We start from the raw sequence: 23240 nt of genomic DNA, 5'->3' as shown, positions 1-23240 counted from the left end.
TATATAATGATGTGAATAGTACTTTTTGAGAACTGTCTTCTTCTTTAATTAATTAAAATTTCAATAGTGCAGTACAATGGTATATTTAAAGGGTTATTATACTTAAAACTGAAGTGATACAGTATAATTTATTCACTATCAAAGATCCATGCCTTAAGCAACATTGTTCCCATTGCTATATATCTGCTACTAATTTATCAGTTGATCTCCTCAAGAAAGTTTAGTGAATGAAACAAAATTGTGGGACTCAACAGGCAGTTTCATTAACCCTTCAGCAAAGATGGGATATTTTGTTCAAATTAAAAGCCCTTTGTTTGGCTGTCTGTGTGTAGGGTTTTCCCATGGCTTCTTCTGTACAGGATTTTTTTGCTTAAGATTTTGCAATAAATGGGGGAGAAGTGCTAATGGGGAGTTGTTCTGGATTTTTCTCTTTGGGTACTTCTCTTGGCTTGATGAATTCTTAACTTAGAACTGTCAACCTGAATATGATTTTGTGTTACCCAGCTACAGTTTTTATTACGGTTGACAGATGTGTGATCATTGGTAGAAACTTTAGAGACACGATATACCCTTCATTCGTCAGGATGTAGGGAGACCAAATGCAAAGAAAAGAGAAGAGGCTCTTCTTTGAGTGCTTGCTCACGTTGATTCCAAGTAGGTATGTGTGCACAGTTGCCAGAAGGCTTTTCCCTTAGTGGTATCCGTAGGGTCAGCTCTGGACCCCCTGGAGTCGTGCCTTCATGGCTCCCTACTGGGCCCTGCCAACCCCCCGCCTCCTCAGTTCCTTCTTACTGCCTGTGACAGTTGCTGAAACGTCTGTCTACTCTTGCTCTGCAAGCATCCCCTTCTTCAGTCATCCAAGCTTCATCTATAAATAGTTTTAATCTTAGTTAGTTAGTAGTTAGATAGTAGTTTAGTAGATAGGACCCCTTGCAGAGTCCCCCCCTATTTTTTCCCCCCAGGGCCGGGGAATGCCTCATTTCCCCCAGGTTTAAACCTGTGGGGCTTATAAGAAGCCCATGCCTAGGAGTGATTCCCATACCACCTGTCTCAAGTGCCTCAGAGAGACTCACCAGAGGAATCACTGCATGATCTTCAGGGACTTCCACCAGACAACTAAAAAGGAGCCAGAGGCTAAATTTTAGCCTCATGGAGGCTGCCCTCTGACCATCACCAGCCTTGTCTGATCTGGTGTCCAGTACATTGACCTCATTGCATAGCGCACCAGCGTTTGAGACATGGAGCTGAGGAAGGACTCTGGAACAAGAGACCCTCGGCACTGCCACAGGTCACCAGCACCGAGGGACACAATGAACGCGCCACCTCTCAAACTCCCCTGTCCTGCACAAGAAACAAAAGAAGATGGACAGGGGACACTTGCCAATGCCCAGATCAAGTGGGTATAAGGGCTTGAGTGGCGTGCAACCCATATTGGGCCACTCAGGCACCGTTCTCGTGCCCATGGTGCCATTGACTCCAGCCCTGGGAAGAGCGCTCACTGAGAGCACGGCACTGCTGCCTCCAGCAAGGAGGAACGCGCTGGAGCTAGAGTCCTTGGTGCTGAGAAAGCACGCTGCCTTCCAAAGGGAAGCGTCTGATGATGCCCCGACCATTCTCTCCCCAGCACCGATCACCGGCACCGATGAGGACCAGTCTGCCCTGGTCCCTGAGGAGTAAACGGGCAGGCTCTGACTCTGAGACGGAATCCTGTGCCTCTGGGCAAAGTTGGCACTGTGAGGAAAGGAGATGTCAGGTTAGAGGTGGCTCACCCCTTCTTCATGTCTTGGCTGCCCCAGTGGAAGTTCCCAGCACAGAGGCCTTTTTGGACCCCTTGGGCGTTCTACTAAGCCCAAGGGCCTCAGTTGGTTTGCTCCTTTTTGATAGCCTCGGGGAGCAGTTACCAACGACCCCGTTCGGAGGTCGTACCACTGCTTGACACCAAGACCGGTACTGACTACGATGCTGCTCCCGGTACCTCGTCTGGTATTGACCCTGGCACCGAACCTGATCACCTGGCACCGCGGAATGCCCTAGACTCAGAGGGTTAAGAGGCTGTCCTGGTTAGGGAATCATCTTCTTTGTACCCTGATGAGTTAGTCACAGGGTCCTTATTGGCACCGGTCACAGAGGACTGCAGGGCCCACTAGGCGCTTCTATGGAGAGTGGCTCAAAACCTTGGGCTCCAGGTTGAGGAGGTCTCTGAGAGTGCAGACCCTGCTGTAGACATTTTAGCCCTGACAGGTCCAGCTAGGGTAGCCCTGCCTCTCATAAAAACCATTTGTGACATGGCGAGGGCGCTATGGCAGACACAGGCCTCCCTTCCCCCAGCTGCAAAAAAGGTGGAGAGAAAATACTTTGTTCCCTCCAAGGACTATGAATACCTCTATACCCACACCCCTCCTGGGTCATTGGTAGGTGCAGCAGCCAACAAGCTTGAGAGACAAGGACAGCAAGGCCCCAGGGCTAGGGCAAAGGATGCAAAAAGGATGGACTACTTTGGCAGGAAAGCGTACTCCACTGGGTGTCTCCATTGCAAACCAGCAAGCAGTTACAGTTGAGCAGTTACAACTTCAACTCCTGCGGGTACATGCTGAAGTTTGCTGAGTCCATCCCATCAGACTGCAAGGCAGAATTCACAACCCTGGTTGAGGAGGATAAGGCAGTTTCAAGGGCATCTCTCCAAGGGACTCTAGACATGGAAGATGTGGCAGCCTGCATGATGGCCTGAGGGGTGGCAATGTGCCGGAGCTCTTGGCTGCAAGCTTCAGGCCTTCCCCATGAGGTCCAACAAGGGATCCGGGACCTCCCCTTTGAAGGGCCAGCCTGGTTCTTGGAACAAAAGAACTCGAAGCTACATAGTCTCAAGAACTCTTGTGCCACCCTCAAGTCCCTAGGCCTTCACACTCCAGTGCCACAAAGGAAGCACGTTAAACTCCAGGTCCTACCTTAATTCTACCAACCTCAACAGAGACTGGACGTCAGCCACAAAGGAGGCAGAAATTCTAGGCGAAAACCTCCTCAGCCTTCCACCAACCATGGGGCTGGCCCAGAAAGACATAACTCTGGACCCAAACAAAACTTTCGAGGGTGCGCCCGAGGATGGTGTACAAACCCAAGTCTCAGATCCTCCACCTCGTTTAGTTTTAAACTGGTTATCCTACGTCTACCAAGCATGGGCCCAGATCATAACAGACACCATGCTTCTCCAAGACCCACCTTCCTTACCTCTCTGTCGGAGTCTGCCAGCAAGAAAGAACGGAGGAGGCGGGGGGGTTGGCAGGGCCTTATATAGGGCACCATGAAGGCATGACTCCAGGGGGTTCCAGAGCCAACACTACGCATGGGGAAAAACCTTCCGGCAATTGTGCACCTGGCGCGCACACACCAACTTGGAATGGACATGAGCAACACATCTCGAAGAACAACAGTTACAGAAGGTTGGTAACCATCTTATTTGCTAACCCTTGTCTAACACAGTGGTTTTCAACCTTTACAGACTTGTCTTGCATACCCCAGGTTTCACTTCACTTAAAAACTACTTGTTTACAAAATCAAACCTAAAGATACAAAAGCGTCACAGCACACTACTGAAAAATTGCTCATTTTTTAGCATATAATTATAAAATAAATCAATTGAAATATAAATATTGTACTTCCATTTCAGCATACAGTTTATAGAGCAGTATAAAGTCAGTGTCTATATGAAATTTTAGTTTTTTACTGAGTTCGCTAGTGCTTTTTATGTAGCCTGTTGTAAAACTCGGCAAATATCTAGATGGGTTGATGTACCCCCTGGAAGACCTCTATGTACCCCCAAGGGTACATGTATGCCTGGTTGAGAACCACGGGTCTAATGAATAAAGGAATGAAAGAAACACATACAAAAAAGATGGTGGCTGAGGAAGATTTAGTGGTCCCTTCCAACCCTGATCTTCTATGATTCTATGAAGATAATTTGCAGACTTCTTTTTGACAAAATAGGACAGAATGGATATTTGAGAGAGCTACAGAAGGATTTGGTAAGACTTTGGAAGCTGCTGCGATGAGTAGGATTGCAACGGTTGAGATGAGCTGATATATAATCCAGGAGGAAAAAGCCAAACCTCATATTTTCTAAAATATCTGAAAATGCTACCATTTCATAAGAGCTTAATTCTGCAAGGGTGCCCCCTTTACATTTAGTTTCTTTCTTAGCTAGTAACCCCATTTTAATCAGTGTCTGAGGTCAAATGCTGTTCCAAGTGATTACAGGGCACAGAATCAGGGCACAGAATCAGGTCCCATCCCTCTGGGGAGAACTGCTGGGGTTACACTGAAGTATCTCTATGAGCTAGAATGATTTGGTAATTTCCAGCTTTGGTGAAAGTTTATTTTTGCCAAAATGAAGTGTGAGCCTTAAGGATTGTAGGAGGGCTGCATACAAAAGGTCTATAGATCTTTGCATCTGTTTGAAATGTCTGTGACCTCTAAGATTTTTTGGGGGGGCGGGGAGTGTCACTATTCATACTTGGTTTTCAAATGGACAGTTAAGCTACAATGTTGAATATGAATGAGCAGGAAGGCTCTGAGTCAAAACTTACTGGCTCAGCAAGTGTCGGAATGGGATCTATCCCACAAGACATTCCTGGTCACCACATATGTATCAGGGAAGGAGACTATGATTACAAGAGAAGCTTCAATCCATTCCTGATGTGGTTTCTGGACTAGAGTAGCAGCTAAAATCTTCCTCAAGATTACACATCCAAACAAGAAGCTACTAGCTTTCTGTTTATGGTATGGGGAAAAAAAAGATAACTACATTGGGGAAGGAGGCTCCTGCTAGCAAAGGTATAGCAACATTTTCTAGAACTTCAATGATTGGAATAGTCCAGAAAAGTGTGATTCTCCATTGTTCTAGATGGCCAAAGTCTACCCCATCAGATTGAGTCTGGCCTCAGATAAATCTCTCTGACAAACTTCCTCAGTCCTAACTCGGGAGCTTGGCTTTTTACAGGATGGAAATCCCATGCACATGGTGTCTACAAGCAGGTAGTTCTAGTGGTCTTGGCATCCAGAAAGACCTGCAGTTCAAATTTGTGATAAACAGGCCTGCATGGTCCCTTTAGTGGCCCTGCACAATACTAGTATGAGTACATTGTCCCCTCTCCATATATTTTGTAGGGCATTATGGCTACAATTTAGTCTCCAAGAAGGAATTCCGTTTCAAACTCTGTGCTTCATTGTTTCCTGATCACGGGAAGCCAAATGCTCTTTTTTTGTCAAGAGGGCTGTTACTGTCAATTGGCCAAAATTTAAGTACATATGTTTTCTTAAATTATAGATTCATTTGACATCAGTGTTGTGAGAGTTCTTTCTTGAATATATATTTTTAAAAACCTTAACCCTCCCTATTCACATTGGCACTGGTATTAGATCAAAGATGTAATTAGCAGCAATAATAGTCTTCCTGCTTGACTACAGTGTGGGTGGTATGCTGAGCCCTTAAGCATCTTTTGCTGCACAGGTTTGTGACTCTGGGCAACGTGTGAGAAATAATAGAAGGATTTGATGCAATGGGCTTTCAGAACTGCGGTGGTGCAATAGACAGGATGCATCTTGAATCTATCCTCTTACTCACTCTTGCTTCTGAACAGAGAGGTACATTTATATGGTTATGTCAGTGTTGGTGGATCACTGGTGATGATTCACTGACACTAACAGGATGGTCAGAGAAAGTGCATTTCTTTAGGAATACAGGAACTTTGAAAATCTAAAAGCAGGGATACTTTTCCCAGACAGCACCTTCACATTGAAGGGTGAGTTGCTGTTTTCACTGTGATTTTTAGGACCCAATTTACCCTTTGCTTCCCTGGCTCTTTAAGCTATACACCAGGCACTAGGGCAGCACCAGTAAAAGATTTAGCTATTATCTGAGTAGGAGCAGAATGAATGTGTATTTGGTAGATTGACTGATGCTTCAGCACTAAACAGGATCTTGGTGAGACACACATTCCCATTGTTGCTGCATCTTGTTTTATATAATATTTGCATATCAAAAGAAGAAACGCTACTGGCAGGGTGAAGGAAGGAATTGGAAAGCCGATCTGCTGATTTTTAAACAGCCAGCCACAAGGTCAAGTTCAAGATCACACTGAAAAAAATTAATAGGGAAAGGTTGCAGAACAAGCTGGATGAGCATGCATCTCAAACAGGCGATTAAGAGAGAGCAGAAATCCTACAAGGAATGGAAGATGGAGTGGATCAGCAAGGAAAGCTACCTCTTGGAGGTCAGAAAAGTGTAGAGATAAAGTGAAAGCTGTCAAAAGCCAAGCAGAGTTGGATCTTGCAAAGGAAATTAAAACCACTAGTAAAAGGTTTATAGCCATATAAATAAAAAGAAAATAAGGAAAGAAGTGTGACCACTAAGCACTGAGGATGGGGTGGAGATTAAAGATAATCTAGGCATGGCCAACATTTACACAAATACTTTGCCTCAGTTTTTAATAAGGCTAATGAAGAGCTATGAGGTAATGGTAGGGTGACTAATGGAAGTGGAGATATGGAAGTAGAAATTACCACATCTGAGGTGGAAGTCAAACTCAAACAGTTTGAGACTAAAACAGGGGCCCTGGATAATCTCCATCCAAGAATATTAAAAGCACTGGCACATGAAATTGCAAGACAAATAGCAAGGATTTTTAATGAATCTGTAAACTCAGAGGTTGTACCCTATGACTGGAGAATTACTAATATAGTTCCTATTTTTAAGAAAGGGGGTAGGGAGAAGTAATCCAGAAAATGACAGACCTGTTAGTTTGTCCTCAATTTTATGCAAGGTCTTAACACATATTTTGAAAAAGAAAGTTGTTAAGGTCATAGAGGTAAACAGTAACTGGGATAAAATACAACATGGTTTTACAAAAGATAGTTCGTGCCAGACCAACCTGATCTCCTTCTTTGAGGAGATAACTAATTTTTGTAGGCAAAGGAAATGCAGGAGATATAACCTACTTGCATTTCAGTAAGGCGTTTGATACAGTTCTGCTTGGAAAATTATTAGTTAAACTGGAGAAGATGGAGATTAACATGAGAATTGAAAGGTGGATAAGGAACTGGTTAAAGGGGAGACTACAACAGGTTATACTGAAAGGTGAACTGTCAGGCTGGAGGGAGGTTACTAATGGAGTTCCTCAGGGATTGGGTCTTGGGACCAATCTTGTATAACATTTTTATTAATATCCTTGGCCAGGCCCGTTGACAGGAATTCTGGGCCCCAGGACAGAACAGTCACATCCCGCCTCTTCTGCATGCAGTCTTGCCCACAATCCACCCCACGCACTGCCGCCCTCGGCCCGCTCACTGCAGTGTGCATCCCTTCCCCCCCCTCCACCCAAATCGTTTGTTCCCCTCCTCTTTTCCACATTCCCCTTTCCCCCAGGTGGCAAATGACAGCTGGGGGAACTGAGCAGGGGAGGAAGGGCCATGGTGAGCCACAGTTGGGGGGGATGAGCCAGGGAGGAGAGGAGGGACTTACATGGGCCAGAGTGGGGATGGACTGTGGGCGGAAGCCATGGGTTGAAGAGGCAGAACGGGGAGCTAGCCTCCCTGAGGGGAAGCTTTCATCCTGCCACCCATGGCCCAGGCCCCCTTAAAAATCGCTGGGCTTCCTTAAAATCGCTGGGCCCCTGGGCAATTGCCTCCTTCTCCCCGATCAGCAGGCCTGACCTTGGCACAAAAAGTGGGAATGTGCTAATAAAATTTGTAGATGACACAAAGTTATCCTTACAGAGGAGGACCAGAATATTATATAAGAAGATCTGGACAACCTTGAAAACTGGAGTAATAGAAATGGGATGAAATTTAAGTGAAAGGTCATGCACTCTAGGGACTCACAACAAGAATTTTTTCTATAAGCTGGGGACTTCTCAGTTGGAAGAGACAGAAGGAGAAAAAACTGAGTGTATTGGTTGATCACAGTATGATGCAACCATGAAAAAAGGCTAATGCAGTGCTAGAATGCATCAGGTGAGGTATTTCCAGTGGAGATAGGGAACTGTTAGTACCATTATACAAGGCACTGGTGAGACCTCATCTGGAATACTGTGCAGTTCTGGTCTCCCCTGTTTAAGAAAGATTAATTCAAATTGGAACAGATGCAAAGAAGGGCTACAAAGATGATCCAAGGAATGGAAAACCTACCTTATGAGAGGAGACTAAAAGAGCTTGGCTTATTTAGCCTAACCAAATGAAGGCTGAGGGAGATATGATCCCTCTATAAACACATCGGAGGGATAAATACCAGGGAGGGAGAGGAGTTACGTAAGTTAAGCACCAGTGTGGACACACGAACAAATGGATATAAACTGGCCATCAATAAATTTAGGCTTGAAATTAGATGGTTTCTAACTATCAGAGGAGTGAAATTCTGGAACAGCCTTCCAAGGGGAGCAGTGAGGGCAGAAAAACCTAACTGGCTTCAAGACTGAGTGTAATAAATTTATGAAGGGAATGGAATGATGAGATATTCGTGTGACGATTAACCTCAGACTCCCCAAGAGAGGTCACAAGTGCCTAGTTCTGCAAGCCAATTCAAAGCCAACCCCCCTGAGCCAGCAAGAATCCATCTTCTTCCTGTCCCTGAATCCTAGCACAGAATACAAATAAATTGTTTTGGACTTGGACTCTGGGGTTGGAAAATGAAAACTTTTTATGTTTACAACACGCTTACCTCACACTTTTGTTCACAAATGTCATGTAGTTTGAATGATGGGATTGTTTGCGAGGATTATTTTAAATTTTCTGTGTATTTTATTTGAACGCTTAGGTATCAGTTTCAATTTGTTTCTTTTTCTGTTTGCAATGCATTGATATATGGTGCCAGAATGTCTATCTTCCTGCCCTGGCAAAAGCATGCATTTGGGAATTTTTATTGCTCCCCCCCTCCCCCAACGCAAGAATGTCAGTGCATGCTAAAATAAACAGACTAGTTCAAAAGCAATTTTTGTTCCCTGCCCATGTGCATTTGGCTGCCATTGGGGGGGGGGGGGGAAGTGGTGTTTCAGGGCTTGTAAACCAAGTGTTTTTAAAAAGTGGTGCATTAATATTCCTACCTGAACTCCCTTCCTCTTCATCAGTGGGTTCTGGGTTGGATTTGGCCAGCTCTCTGGGTGGTCTGAATCCCCCTAATGTGGCATTCATTGCTGGGGTGCCTTCTTCCAGGACTTGGAGTCCACTGTCACTCGTAGGTTAGTGGTGCGGTCCCCGCTCAGTATGACATCCAACTCCAAATAGTAGCGGCAGGAATGAGGGGCAACCCCAGATTTTCTGTTGACCTTCTTTGCTTTAAGGTATCACTGCCACTGTTCTTTTCCCCTTAGCACAGCATTACTGCTTCTTCCTTTTCATACACCAGCTTTTGCGTGTCTTTGTAACGTATAAATAAGCATCTTTATTCCTATGGCAATTCTGCAGCTGTGCTTGCACTGCCCCTTTTCTGTGCAGGAGTATCCAGGAATTCTTTTCTAGACCAGGCTGCAGGATGAGGCTTGCCAGAACTTTTTTTAGCTGCACTTTAACATGCTGGGGATTTTAAGCGGCAGGATGGGCTTCTGGTCACTGACTCCTCAGCAGCAAAACTCAAAACTGGGCCCAGAATGGGCATTGTGGTGGGGACAGAGCATTTTGGGATTGTTGCTGGAGTACTGTGAATTGTCTATACAGGCGTCCTATCAGTGGAACAGTGCTGGTTCAGGACTTATGTCATTCAGGGTTTAAATTGACCACCATAAACTTAGGGTTTTACCAACAGGATTCAAAATTAAATGTGGATGCACTTAAAGATGTGCCAACCTAAGGGAAATTTTAATGGTACAGTTGTATTGTAGACCAGGCCTTTGTCATTCTCCTTGTCTGATCTGTCTAGTAGGATACTCAGCAGCATGCTTCTGAAAATTTGGTGATTCTTTTGAGAAGTTGTTTATGCTAAGCACTTTTTAAAAACCATCTTTTCAGGTTAGATATGATCATGTTTGGATAGGCTTCTCTTTCTGGGAGCTTTGCTTCTTTTGCAGTTGGAACTGGTTGGAAGATGTGGAGGGCAACATTTAAACTCAAGAACTGTCATTCAGTGACTAATAGGGGAGCTTACATGCATTCTATCTTGCTACTATTGTCCTTAAGGGTAGGGTGACAAAAAAAACCTTAAATGCAATAGTGAAAGAATGTTTTCAGTCTTGCACTAAAAAAGCTTACGATCCTGTGAGATTAAAAGAAGCAAAATTATGAGGTATAAAATCCTGAAATAAAAAGTTCTTTAACGTCCTAGAAAAAGAAGAAAGTGTGTAGATCCAATTAAAAAAACAAAAAACCCACCCATGGAAGGTCATCTTTTAACTGGTGTTTGTAGATCTGCACAGGCCCAAAATATTGTTATTTATAAGCAAGAATTTATTAATATATCTCTTGAATCTTCATCTACTGCTTGTTAGACTGAATTAATTTTGTAGCAGATTTCTGAAAAATGTGAATAGTAATTTGGAATATCTGCAATAACAGTTGGTATCAGGAAATCTCAAATGCAGCCACAAGTTAATTTCTATGTGATTTTTTTTTTTTAAACCATAGCATAAATAATAACATAGCTAATATAACTTGTCTGCTAGTTCCTAGCAAATCTCTTAATTTCTTCTCAAGATTTCTTGCCTTCATCTTGCTGTTTTTCAAAACTTGTGTGTTTTGTTTTAGGAAGATGGGAAGTAGAAGAGCTTAAAGAAAACATGGTGCCTGGAGACAGAGGATTAGTGCTAAAGTCAATAGCAAGACATCATGCAATATCAGCTATGTTAACAAAGCCATTTATTTTTGATACTAAGCCTTTAATTGTTCAGTAAGTTGCTCTTCAGTTTTGTACTTACTCTTTTTTCTAACTTTAAAATATCTTGAAAAATCAATGTAATATTTTGTCTGATTCTGATTTCCATGCCAACATCGATTGCCTTGCACAAATCTACCAAAACCAGAAATATAAAGGAGTTAAATTAATTTAATTTATAATTTATTTTTATATTTTTAGCTTTTAAGGTCTTCAGACACAAACAAAAGTTATATTTTAGTGCTCATGTTAAAAAAAAATATTGGGGAAATGTTTTAAACCTTTTTTCTGAATACTTAGTCAGGAATCCAAGATCTCATAAAATTGCTGAAAAAAGACTTCTATCTAAATGTTAGAGTCTCTGCAACTGAGCTGCCCAATTATATGGAACTTGTGAGAATTCCGGGTGGCTATGAATATAGTGATGGCTAAATACATGTTTGAAATTTTTAAGACAATGGAAATTGACTTTCAGATAATTCAGAAGAAGCTATATGAAATGGCTGTTCTAATTAACGCTAGAACATGATCTGGGTAGATACAAACAGTACAAAATTTCTCCTATGCAACTCAGTCAAGTAATGAGTGACTTCTAAGCATCTGCAGATGCTGCTCTGAAAGTTTTCTTAGTAGAGATTGCTACAGTATTGAACTGTTAACATTTTTTAAGATTTACACTAACTGTTACATCTTGTATAACTGTTGCCTTATGTTGCAATAGCAATAAAACATTTCAGGCATTTTTGTAAAAATGTTTTGGGAGTAGTGATTTATGTTAGAATACAAATGTTTATACACAATCTTGGGCATGGATTCAAAGTTAAATTGTAGATCAAAGTGAGCTTTAATTACTCCAGGGTATCAGCATTATGCTCTTTGATTCCCATTTATACAGATATGAAGTGAATTTTCAAGATGGCATTGATTGCGGTGGTGCATACGTTAAACTTCTGTCCAGTACTGATGGTTTGGATCTGGTATGTCCTTTATGTAACATTTGATAATTATTCTTCCCTTTAGGAGAATGTGATCACAGGCTTGTGGAATGTGACTAAGGACATGATTGTTCATTCCCTGATTACCCAAAATGCTCAGCAAATGGGGGAATCAGGCCCAAAGTTGAGTTAGATTGATGAGAAGTCTCAAATAGAAATTTGTATTTTTTTTTCTAATATGAATATAGTTTGTCTAAAATCCCATATGTACATAAAGCCTTCAGAGTTTATTAGCCAGTTATGATGCTTACTAGCATCTGTTGTATTTTTAATGCAAGAAATATTCTTACTTTAATTTAATTATTTTAAAGCAAAAATTGTAGCCTACAATAAAAAAAAGTGGTTAAAAAAATCTATAAAAGTCTGATTCACCCAAGAACATTCAATTCTTTCACTCTGATTTATTATTTTTCTATAGGAAAATTATTTATATATATCTATATAATAATATCTATAGGAATTGCAAATGTCTAGGATCAAGGCCATGATGTTACATAATGTAGGCCATATACTAGGAATAGTCTATGTGCAGAACTCAAGTGATGTCAAGTTTTCATTCTTAAAATCTAAATAAAACAATTCATAGATCTTAAGGGCAGAGGGGACCTTTATGATCAGCTAGTCTGATCTCTTACAATAATACAGTCCATAGAACCTCAACCATTGATTCCTGCATCAAGCCATAGCTTGTGTTTGAGCTATAGCATATCATTTAAAAAGATATCCAATCTTGATTTAGAGACTTCAAGTGATGGAGAATCCACCATGTCATTAGGTAAGTTGTTCCAATGGTTAATTATCCTCAATGTTAAAAATCTGTGAGATTTCTAGTGTAAATTTATCTAGATTCAGCTTCCAGCCTTTGGATGTCATTATGCCCTTTTTTTTTTCTTTTCCTAGTGTCATTATGCCTTTTTTCTAGCTTAAAGGGCTGTCTGCTATTGGAAATCTTTCCCCTTTAGATACTTGAAGACTGTGATCAAGTCATTTCTTAACCTCTTTGATAAATAGATTGAGCTTCTTAAGTCTCTCACGATAAGGATATTTTTCAGACCTCAGATCATTCTTGTAGCTTTTAATAAGATTGGTATCCATGTTAGCTTGCATCTATCAGAGTTATTACTCTGATGTTAAGGGTACAAAGATTATTCTGAGATCTTTTAAAGTCTCAGACATGACCTTACATTAGTTTAGAAGATATATGTCCACGCATCAAAATTTAAACTTTTGGTTGACCGGTTCAGAAGCCCAAAATTGTTGGACTGTGGTATTGAGGACAACACTGAAGTCTGAGAAAGAGATCTTCCTTCTCACTTGGTCCTCTACCATTTTGTTTTCCTCCCACAGAAGCAGGCAGTTGCAAGTGAACATACATACATAGGAAACATCAGTCTGGACATCAGCAGGAGAACACATTGTGACAAGAAGTCAGTTTTTATTTTTAAACACCACATATAGAATCTATCATGGCCCCATCCCTTTAAGGGCAAAACACACACAAAATAGGCTTTTCCAGCCCATAGTCAGTGTGGCCTATCTCATCCAAAGTCCCCATAATAAACTAAAAGGAAGCAAGGTTTGTATAGCTTATCACACAGAAGTGAGTTCTTAATATTTTTCCTTCCTCTGAGGGTGAGATCCTAGGGAAGTTGAACTGGAATCAACTTTAAACTCAGGTAACCTATGTAGAGGGGAGGTAAGTCAATTTACTTATCAATTCCGTGCTACAGAGTTCCTCTCTGTGACTTTGTATTTGCACAGACCAGGAATTCCTGTCCTTACAAGAGACTACAGATGGATTTTCTATAGGAACCTTTCCAAGTGCTAAAAGTGGAAATTTATAATAGGATTCACTTTCTTTCCCTTCTTAGGAATCCAGTACCAGTCTTTACCATAAGACAGTTACATGCACACAATTAATAATTTCAAATTCCTTTTTATGAATAACACTCCAAAAATAAATGGTTGCAGCATAGCAATTAGAATGCATCCTAGCTAAATTAAGATCACTAACCAGAGATTTGTTGTTTTTTTCCTTTAAAATGAAGACTATAGCTGTAGGGAGGGACACACTCCAACATATTCCTTAAATTGATACAGTGATTGGGATTTCTGACGATCGGAGATCTTCTGCTTTCACATAGGCTTTACCCAAATCCTAGGTATTATAAAGACAATTAAATAAAACATTTAGTTGTCCTATATAACCAGTTGTTTCAGCATCCACATCGAGCACATGCACAACTTCAACTAAGAGAGAAAATTATAAACCTATACAATTACTGTAGTTGTTAGGCTCACATGCTGTCTTGATTCAATGATGTAATATACTTCCTGAAGACAGTTGGTCTCCAGTCTTTGATTGCTCCTTTATGGTGTTTTCCTAATCTCAATCACACTGAGTTCTGTAAAATTACAGGAAACTGTATGGAACTCCAACCCCCAGATCAGTCTGGGTTATCCCTGGCAGTTCTATCTCTTCTCTTCAAGGCTGGGCTGGGTCTGACTCATGGGCCTCGGTAGATCAAACTGACCAGTTCATCATATTCCTTTTATTTCTTCCCTCCCTCCTCTTTTCCTCTGCTCAAATTCAGCAGAACAGAGGATGGACAATTAGCTGTAACTCTTATTTGCTACATATCAGGCCATTGTCCCAGTCTTTCCAGTGCAAATTGGACAGGGGGTTTATGCAAGGTGCTTTATAGTCCATAAGAGATATGGAAGCCTGAAGAAATTTCTAGATGTGAAATGTGTTGAACCAGTTGTGAAATATCAGAGATTCAAGATGGAATCCCTTTCCTGCATTTTGGTGGGTGCTGCTGTTTATTATTTTACGTTGCGATAACACCCAGAGTCTTCAGTCAGATTTGGGGCCCTATAGTGCTAGGTGCTGGAGAAATATGAATCAAGGAAGTCCCTGCCTGCCTCCCTCCTTCCCTCCCTCCCTCCCTCAGAAGAGATTAGTATGAAGAGGGATATGACATGACCAGCAGATGTAAACACAATGGGAGCAAGGTAGGGGAAGAAAAGAGCTTGGTAAGCACCATTATACTTGTTTCTTTTAAACAAGAGAACTGAATAAGAGATTAATAAATTACTAGATCTTGGACAGTTTCCCCCTTGGTGTCATTGTAGGGATGGATTGTACAGGATTCAAGGGAGGACAGGGTGGTAGCTATATGAATGGATTTGAGGATATGTCTCACACATAAGAGGTAGCATAGAAGAAGGTGCAAAGGTGCTGTTGGGGGAAGTATACAAGGAGGTGATAGAAGCTGCTGCTGTTAGTGGAACAAAGGGAGTGGGAACATCACAGAGCAGAGAGACAAGAGATTGACAAAGTAGGGAGGAGCTAAATTATGAAGGTCCTTGAAAGTAAGAACCAGACATTTGTGTTTGATGCAATGGGGAACTTGGTGTGTAAGAATTGTGACATGATTGAAGTAACATAATGGGAAGATTATTTTGGCAGCAGCATTTTGAATGAACTGAGGTGGAAAGAACAAGGTTACAGTAATTCAAGCTAGAGAGCGTGTCCTTGGGTTAGTCAAGATATGAAATAATGAGGGGCTGGATGATATTAGGCAATGTGGACAGAGAGAAAAAACTGGGTCTTAAAGAGGTTTTGAAGAAATTTGTTAGTACTAGAACATTGTGTCAAGTGTAGGATGTTCACTCAAGCCAATGGCTCCTTTTGGAGCACTGTCACATTCAGTGAACTCTTATCACATTGAAAGACATAGGGTCTCCCAAATTTTTTAGCACAATTTCACATAGCTGCTATTACATGTTCATGCCCATTGTTAGAATAACCAGAAAATTATTTGCCTTCCCCATCAATATGTGAACAGGATGGCATTTTCCAAAAGTGTGATTTTTAAATCGTTATAACTTTGCCAAATCTAAACTAAGGGTTTTTCACTTCACCCTCAAAAACTGCTGAATAATATTTGTTGGCTTGCAGAAAGTCACCACCTGACAGAGACCAGACTACCAAAATTATCTTTCAGAAAGAAATTTTCTAGAAATAAGCAGCTGAAAAAAGAGCTGAAAAACTTTAACTATTGCTATATATTCCAAATATAAAAATTCCCATAAACAATTGAAATCATGAATGATCTTGACAACATAATGTAGCCCGGAGGTGCCTCCTGAAGGAAAATAATAAATCTGGGGGGGTTTTTTTGTTTGTGTAGTATCCACTACTCACAAATGTGGAGCAGCAGGACAGTGATAAAGAAAAATAGACTGTGTATGTAGACAGTGACATACTGTCTGTGGTTTTTTACCATATTGAAATTTAAATTGCTATGAGGGGCACTCCAACTATTTCCCTTCAGTTTTTTACAATGCACAATACTTGGAGAAAAATACCTCTTGTTTTATTTTTGTGATGAGCTTTTTCATTTTAATATAGTGTCCACAGAAGTTTATTTTCCACCTTTAGGGCCTGATTCTGTGAGTTGCTGAATGACTCCCTGTGAGGTGCTGTGAATCCTTTATGCACTGTCGGTTGCATGGAAACAGAGAGCATTCAGCACTTCTCAAGAAGTGCTGAACATCTTGCAGGATTGAGGCTATAACTCTTGGGTACTAGAACTGACATGTATATCACATAAAGTTGCATAAAGTATATCACAATGGGATTATAAGCAGGCTAAATGCCTCCAGCACCAAGGAATAGACATACACAGTTGATTTAATTAAATGTACTGCATAACCAACACTATCTTACTTCTACAGGAATACTTTTTTGACAGAACACCTTACACTATTATGTTTGGACCAGATAAATGTGGAGAAGATTACAAACTTCATTTTATCTTCAGACATAAGAATCCTAAAACTGGAGATTATGAGGAAAAACATGCTAAACGTCCTGATGTAGACCTAAAAAAATTTTATTCAGACAAGAGGACACATCTGTATACTCTGGGTATCCTTCAATTTAATTTTTAACGTTGCACTTAAAAAGGAAAGGTTGGAAAACAAGGTCTCCATTCTCTGAAGCCTTGCAAATGAACCTGTTTTCTGTCATATGATTTTGTTGTGGATATTTGTGTATGGTGTATATCTTAAATAAATGGCTTTGAAATTCTGTTGCTTAAGATACACCTGAGGAAAAAATAAAAATTGGCCATATCCAACCATTGTAACTAAAGTACACTACTATTTACGCTAGTTGCAGTAGGCTTACTGCAACTAGTGTAAATAATCATTTGTTAACAAATTTATAGGAAAAAATAAGAGGCGGCCTCCATCCACAGCTCCAGGTCCCCCTGTCATAAATTACAAAAACAAAATTTAGATGACCTGCAGAACACCGAATTCCCCTCTCCTCCACAAAACTGATTTCTCTCAATGACTTGCAGCATTCCCTGAAAGCAAATAGATTTGTGTTATTTCAGACAAAAATAAGGAAGCCTTTTCCACAGCTGAAGAACGTACTACCAGCCCTTTTCTTTTTAAAACAAGGAGCCAGTTCCAGTACCTCTGCTGATCACAACTGCAGCAGTGTGACATGAGGAGAGACTCTACAATAGCAAGGTCTCAACCCATTTGGGCTTTACAGATCAAAACCATCACCCATAGGTTGTGGAACTAGGGGTACTATCACACCCCCTGACTTGAAGTGGTTTTCATTATATACAGGGTTTACAGTTTGGTTCAATAGCTCTTAACACCCCCACTATAAAAATTGGCCAAGCACCCCTGCCATCACCTTTAATTCAATTTGAAAAATGTAGCCAGTACAGATCCTGGAGCATTAGAGGTATTTACTGCCACCAAGAAGCACTGCTTAATAGACAGGCTGCTGCATTCTGCCCTAATTTCTTTCCAGATTGACCGAAAGAGAAACCCCATGTAAAGCACATTGCAGTAATCTGGTTTTTGGGCCCATAAATGAATTTAGAGAACTAGATTAGAGGTGGCAGCATTGGGGGCTTATTTTATCTTTCCCTCAATGTCACAAAAGATGAGATTTGAAACATATTTCTGGTTATAAAGATGAAATCCTTGACACAGCTAATGGCTGCTTGGTATACCTAAAACTTTTTTTTTTTTTTTTTAAATTCAAGTCAAGTATTTCTGATAAGTCTAACAATTAAATGTTTTAAATTAACATCATCACTCCTAAATTTGACACTAATTTTGGATTACCGTGTGTAACATGAGATTCCCTTTATCACCTAATATGTCATGTCTATTTCCAATTCTATGACCCTAAGATAAATGGAAAAAAATTGGAAGTGATACTGCTAGATTCTGAAAAAATGCATCTCAGACAAGTTGGAAGAAATAGGGCAACAGGACTCAAGCTTGTGGGGAATAGTCAGATCTATGCCTGCTAGAGAACCCTTCTTTCCATAGTCGGGAATGGAACCCAAAATTCCTGAATCTCACCATTCCTCTGCTGCCAGCAAATATCTAGTGCTGGTCTACACAAAGGATGACAAACTACTACTGCTATCAGTTATTCCATTAGCTCAGATGGTAAAGGTCTGTGTAATGGATCTAAAGGTTTTAAGCCTGCTGATGACCCATATTGGTGTCAGAATAATGCCACATGATGGAATTTCTGCCGCATGATGGAATTAGTTTTTTAAGTTTACCTTCTTAAAAACCTATGAAATTACACACACAAATCTATGTTAAAAGAAAATCATTAAGGTTGCAAATTTGAGCGCACTCATTAGGAAATGCCAAAGTTAAGGCTTCCTGTGCAACACTAATTTGTCACCCTTGTGCGCATGCACGATGATGCAATCTTTCAGGGATACTGTTTTTTTCCAGAAGACTCTTACTTCATTCAGTGCACAGGATGAACCTGCTCTGAGGATGAATCAGGGATGTGTAGTAAATAGAGGCTGTTATCTATTGAACTACTGCTTCATTTGTTGCAGAAGTTGGAAGATGTTTAGTAAATAAGACAAAGGATTGGAGGCAGGGAATGGACAATAGCATGGTGAAGGCAGTTGAATGCTGCCCTGGAGAACTGAATTCTCTCCCTGCCTCTGCCACCGAGTTCATATGTAATGCTAGTCAAGTCACTTAAACTTTCCACAAGTGGTCAATTGTGTTCTTTTCATTTTCTGGGTGTCTGACTTGAGATCCTGGAGTCTGATTTGCAGATGAGCTGAGCATTCACTTCTGCAACTCAAGTCAGTGAAACTGGTCTTTGAACATACAAAGTGCTATATAATGCTAAATACTCTGAAAAATCGGGAATACTTTCTACCCTAATTGCTGTGTCTGTTTCCCAACTGTAGAATGGGGATAATAATATCTCTCATCTCATAGAGGTGTTGTGAAAATAAATGTATTAATATTTGTGAAGCGCTCAGATACACTAGTGGTGAATCCATGAGGAAATTAATTTTGTATTCAGAGGTTTGAACAGTATGCGGTAAATAAGGCATGGGGCCATGCATTGAACAACGTAGAGAAAACAAAATATCAAATGGCTGTTCATCAAGCAAACACCATTCATTATGTGCACAGAATCAGATAGGTCCTGTGGGAAAAAATAGTATATGATCATGTAATTAAAGACTATCATAAGTCATACACAAAACAGGATGAAATTAAGGCTGCACAGACAACCTTCTTTCCGGCATTTCCTAATTCTTTGAGTTCTTGACTTTGTAACCTTAATATTCTTTTAACATAGTTTTTGGATGCAATTATAATATAAATTGTGCATAACAGAAAAGTGATATATTTTGGTGAAAGTCATGAATTGATACCCTGCTTTGTCTGCCTTGCACTTCACTAATGCAGGTTCTTGACTTAATTCTGTAGTACAAATTTAATATAAATTGCCTGGTTTGTAAAACAAAAATGGAAACTGTAAGATGGCTGCTGAGCAGGACCTCTGGTGGGGTATTCTGCATAAGTGGGGAGAAAGTATCTTCTTTGTTGATGGTGGAAAAAATGTCTATTTGTTTACCACTTACATGTCTGTGTGCACATACACATTTTAAGCAAAAAATTAAAATGCACAATTCCTTTATTTCACAATTTTTTAAAATATATTTATTTGTTGCAATTTAGTGCTGAAACCCGATGACACATTTGAAATGTTAATTGACCAATCAGTTGTCGGCAAAGGAAATCTTCTAGAAGATATGGTTCCTCCTGTGAACCCTCCGAAAGAAATAGAAGATCCCAATGACAAGAAGCCAGATGACTGGGATGAGAGAGCAAAGATCCCTGATCCCAATGCTGTCAAACCAGATGATTGGTGAGAAAATATATTTTATTTACACAGACTTTATAGTATGCAAGCTATTCATTTTTTGGTAGATTAATTTGTAATTGTATGGAGTCGACAGTTAGACAATATTCTTCTGCTGGAAATAGGAGTAATATTTGAGACCATATGTGCCAGGAGTTAGAGATACTAACTTAAAAAATCACATTAGTCTCTGAAAAAATTGTACCCACTATTGTTGCAAGTAACGCCTAGAGGTACAATACATGAAAGATTAGGAAGAACTTTTTTCAGTTTTACATTATTCATATGACAGCACTTTTGTATTGTTCATTTCCATGTTTCTATTGTACAGTTAGTTTTCCATGATCTGCTTTCACATAGCAACAGAAAAAAGAAAAACATTTTTAAAATAGGAAAATGTCACTGCAAAGCACAAGTTGGCAGTGGTAATGTGAGAACAGGTGTAGTACCTGAAACTACTTAACTTTGGTTTTGTAGATTTTCAAGGATATAAAGAGGAGCTAGGTGCCCTGCTGTCATGAGCTGTGTGCCTAAACTCCCCTTTGTGCCTTTGAAAATCATCTCTTTCATGTCAGTTGTGTTCCTTTGCCTGGAACTTTGCCTTTTTGAACCAGACTGCTATATTTTTTTTCTGGTAATACGTGTCTCTAATTAAAGGGATGAAGAAGAGCCTTCCAAAATAGAAGATCCTGATGCTGTCAAGCCGGAGGGCTGGCTTGATGATGAACTAGAGTACATCCCAGATCCCAATGCAGAAAAACCAGAGGATTGGTAAGAACTTATATTCAGTAAGATTAGATCTTTTTACAAAGGTATTGTAGACAAGGTCTTGTACTCTGTGGTAAACTGAATTAAAATTCTGCCCCATGTCCCTAGAATCTGATGTGCTTTGATGCAGCAGATTGGAAATTGAGGCATCTTCAGATAAATTTTTATAGTTTAATTTTGGAATAAAATACGAAAATGGGCAATGTAATCTGTACAGTGGATCCTTTGTTGTTAATTGTGGTATTAAATTTATGTTATGCTGTCCTCAGTATTAGTTTTCAGTATTCTGAAGAACTTTATATTCACAATGCACAACTGCACTGTAAAAATTGTCATTGGGGAAGCTGTAGGTTTTGGCTGCTAGGTGTTGCAGGGGACATATGGGGCTTTTGGTACCAGGCTGGCAGTTCACGATTGTAAAATAAGCACAGATAGATAAGGATGTTTCTAAAAGGATAACCATTGAAATACTTAACAGTGCTGACTTTTTAAATTGTCATCTTTAGCTTGATCCATTAGCTGACTGGGGCAGTCCACACCTCTTAAAGCAATGTTTCAGGCTGTCTGCAGATACAGCAATACAACTCTGTTGATGTTTTACATATTTCATTTTCAAAACTATCTGCACAACCATGAAGGCTAGGAACAAGGTTTTTAAAGAGAGATTATGTTGTGAAATACAGTTCTGTGGCAAGGGGTGGGCAAAATTCTGGGGCTGCAGAATTGCAGAATATATGCAGGCCCTGATTGTAAATTAGGTATGGGAGTTAAAATCAACATATGAATGGAATTCTTATAATGGTCAATGGTTTGTAATCCCTTCCACAGGGATGAAGAAATGGATGGTGAATGGGAAGCACCACAGATCCCTAATCCAAAATGTGAGACTGCACCTGGCTGTGGAGAGTGGGTACGTCCCATGATGACCAATCCAAACTACAAAGGAAAATGGAAACCACCAATGATAGATAATCCTAACTATCAGGTAGTAATAAAATATTGTATTTCTTCTTCACTAAAAGGTTCAGAGTTCCATAGAACAATCTGTCTAGGCTTTTATATCATATTCATTACTGTGTATCTGAATCATGAATGCATGGCTCTGATCACATTTGACTTCAGGTTCTTTACTTTAAGTAACTTGCTTCTTATTTTAAATATGCTTGAAAATATTGATGCATTCCTGCATAAAAATCTTTTTCTTCATTAAGAACTGCTTCTGCAGAAACCCAATTATTCTATTGTGCTTACCTCAACTATCCTGTAAGGTGATAATAGATACTAACTACTACTAAACTACTTTCTTTCCTTTGGAAAATTACACACAAAAAAGCAATGTTAAAATTACATTTGCAAATTCAAATACCTACCAGCTTGGATCTCTCTGACTTTTTTCCTTCCTTGGGGAATAGGTTATCCCATTTCCTAAATGCATACCAGACAATCACCTCAGACAAGTGGGTGCTAAGCATGGTAGCATTGGGACATATCCTACAGTTTCTTTCTATTCCCCCTTTCCACTTCCCTGTCTCATGAGTCTGAGTCTATGCTAAGACAAAAAGCACAGATTCTACATTCTTTGGGAGCCCTAGCGGAAGTGCCTCTTCCACATCTGTTTGGGGTTTCTACTCCCCATATTTCCTAATATCCAAAGCTAGAGGGGTTCTCGGACCCATTCCAGAACTTTAGAACCTAAACAAATATATCACAAAGTTTAAGTTATAGATGGTTTCCCTAGCTTCTGTTATATCCCTTCTTTAGATCTGGGAGACTGAGATGCTGCCCTTGACTTACAGGATACCTACTTCCAATAGCAATCCAAGCAGATTCCTGAGGATCTTGGTGATAGGAGATCATTACCAGTTCACTGTTCTACTTTTTGGGCTGTCATTGGCACCAAAGCTTTTATTAGGCTGCCACCACTGCCATGCACTTATCTGCACTAGGAAGATGTCCACATGTATCTCTACCTGGACAATTGATTGATACAGGGTCACTCCTGTCATCAGGTAGGGACCAGTATTTGTCAGACTCTCCATGTGTTCAGTAGGTTGGGCATGAAAATAAATAGAAAAGTCAAATCATGTCACTTCTTCAACAATAGAGTTAATTGGGGCAGTCCTGGATTCAACCACTGCCAAGGCTTTCCTGTCCAAACAGAACCTCTGGGCATGGTTCAAGAGAATTTTTCAGTGCATTCAACCAGACCGGGCGTGGCATCCACAGTATTTGTGGGACGTGTCCCTATTGTGGACATCTGCACATCAACAACATGGTCCTTGGTCCTTTTGCGAGACACCTTGTAGTTATGGCTGCATCAAGGGAAGATGCGAATGGGGAAAAGTGGTCCTACCGTCCTTTTGCTGAGTGCTAAAGTACTGATTACTTT

The 23240-nt window shown here is 40.3% G+C and overlaps 1 protein-coding gene across 5 annotated transcripts in view; it reads left to right on the top strand.

Annotated features, from left to right (window-relative positions):
* Positions 1-23240, top strand: part of CLGN (calmegin) — a 59069-nt gene that overhangs the window by 24939 nt on the left and 10890 nt on the right. For 4 of the 5 annotated variants that reach the window (XM_067567995.1, XM_067567999.1, XM_067567997.1 and 1 more), the window contains 6 exons: positions 10723-10864; positions 11745-11826; positions 16588-16780; positions 19900-20089; positions 20741-20854; positions 21680-21836. In XM_067567995.1, coding sequence (XP_067424096.1) covers positions 10723-10864; positions 11745-11826; positions 16588-16780; positions 19900-20089; positions 20741-20854; positions 21680-21836 — 878 coding nt within the window. The remainder of the gene's footprint in view (positions 1-10722; positions 10865-11744; positions 11827-16587; positions 16781-19899; positions 20090-20740; positions 20855-21679; positions 21837-23240) is intronic. The other variant, XM_067567998.1, reaches the window with a different exon arrangement.

Source organism: Emydura macquarii, unplaced genomic scaffold (assembly GCF_026122565.2).
Source record: "Emydura macquarii macquarii isolate MOO-44397 ecotype Brisbane River unplaced genomic scaffold, CSIRO-AGI_Emac_v2 contig_2834, whole genome shotgun sequence".
NCBI lineage: Eukaryota > Metazoa > Chordata > Testudines > Chelidae > Emydura > Emydura macquarii.
This window is presented reverse-complemented; position numbering and strand designations above follow the sequence as displayed.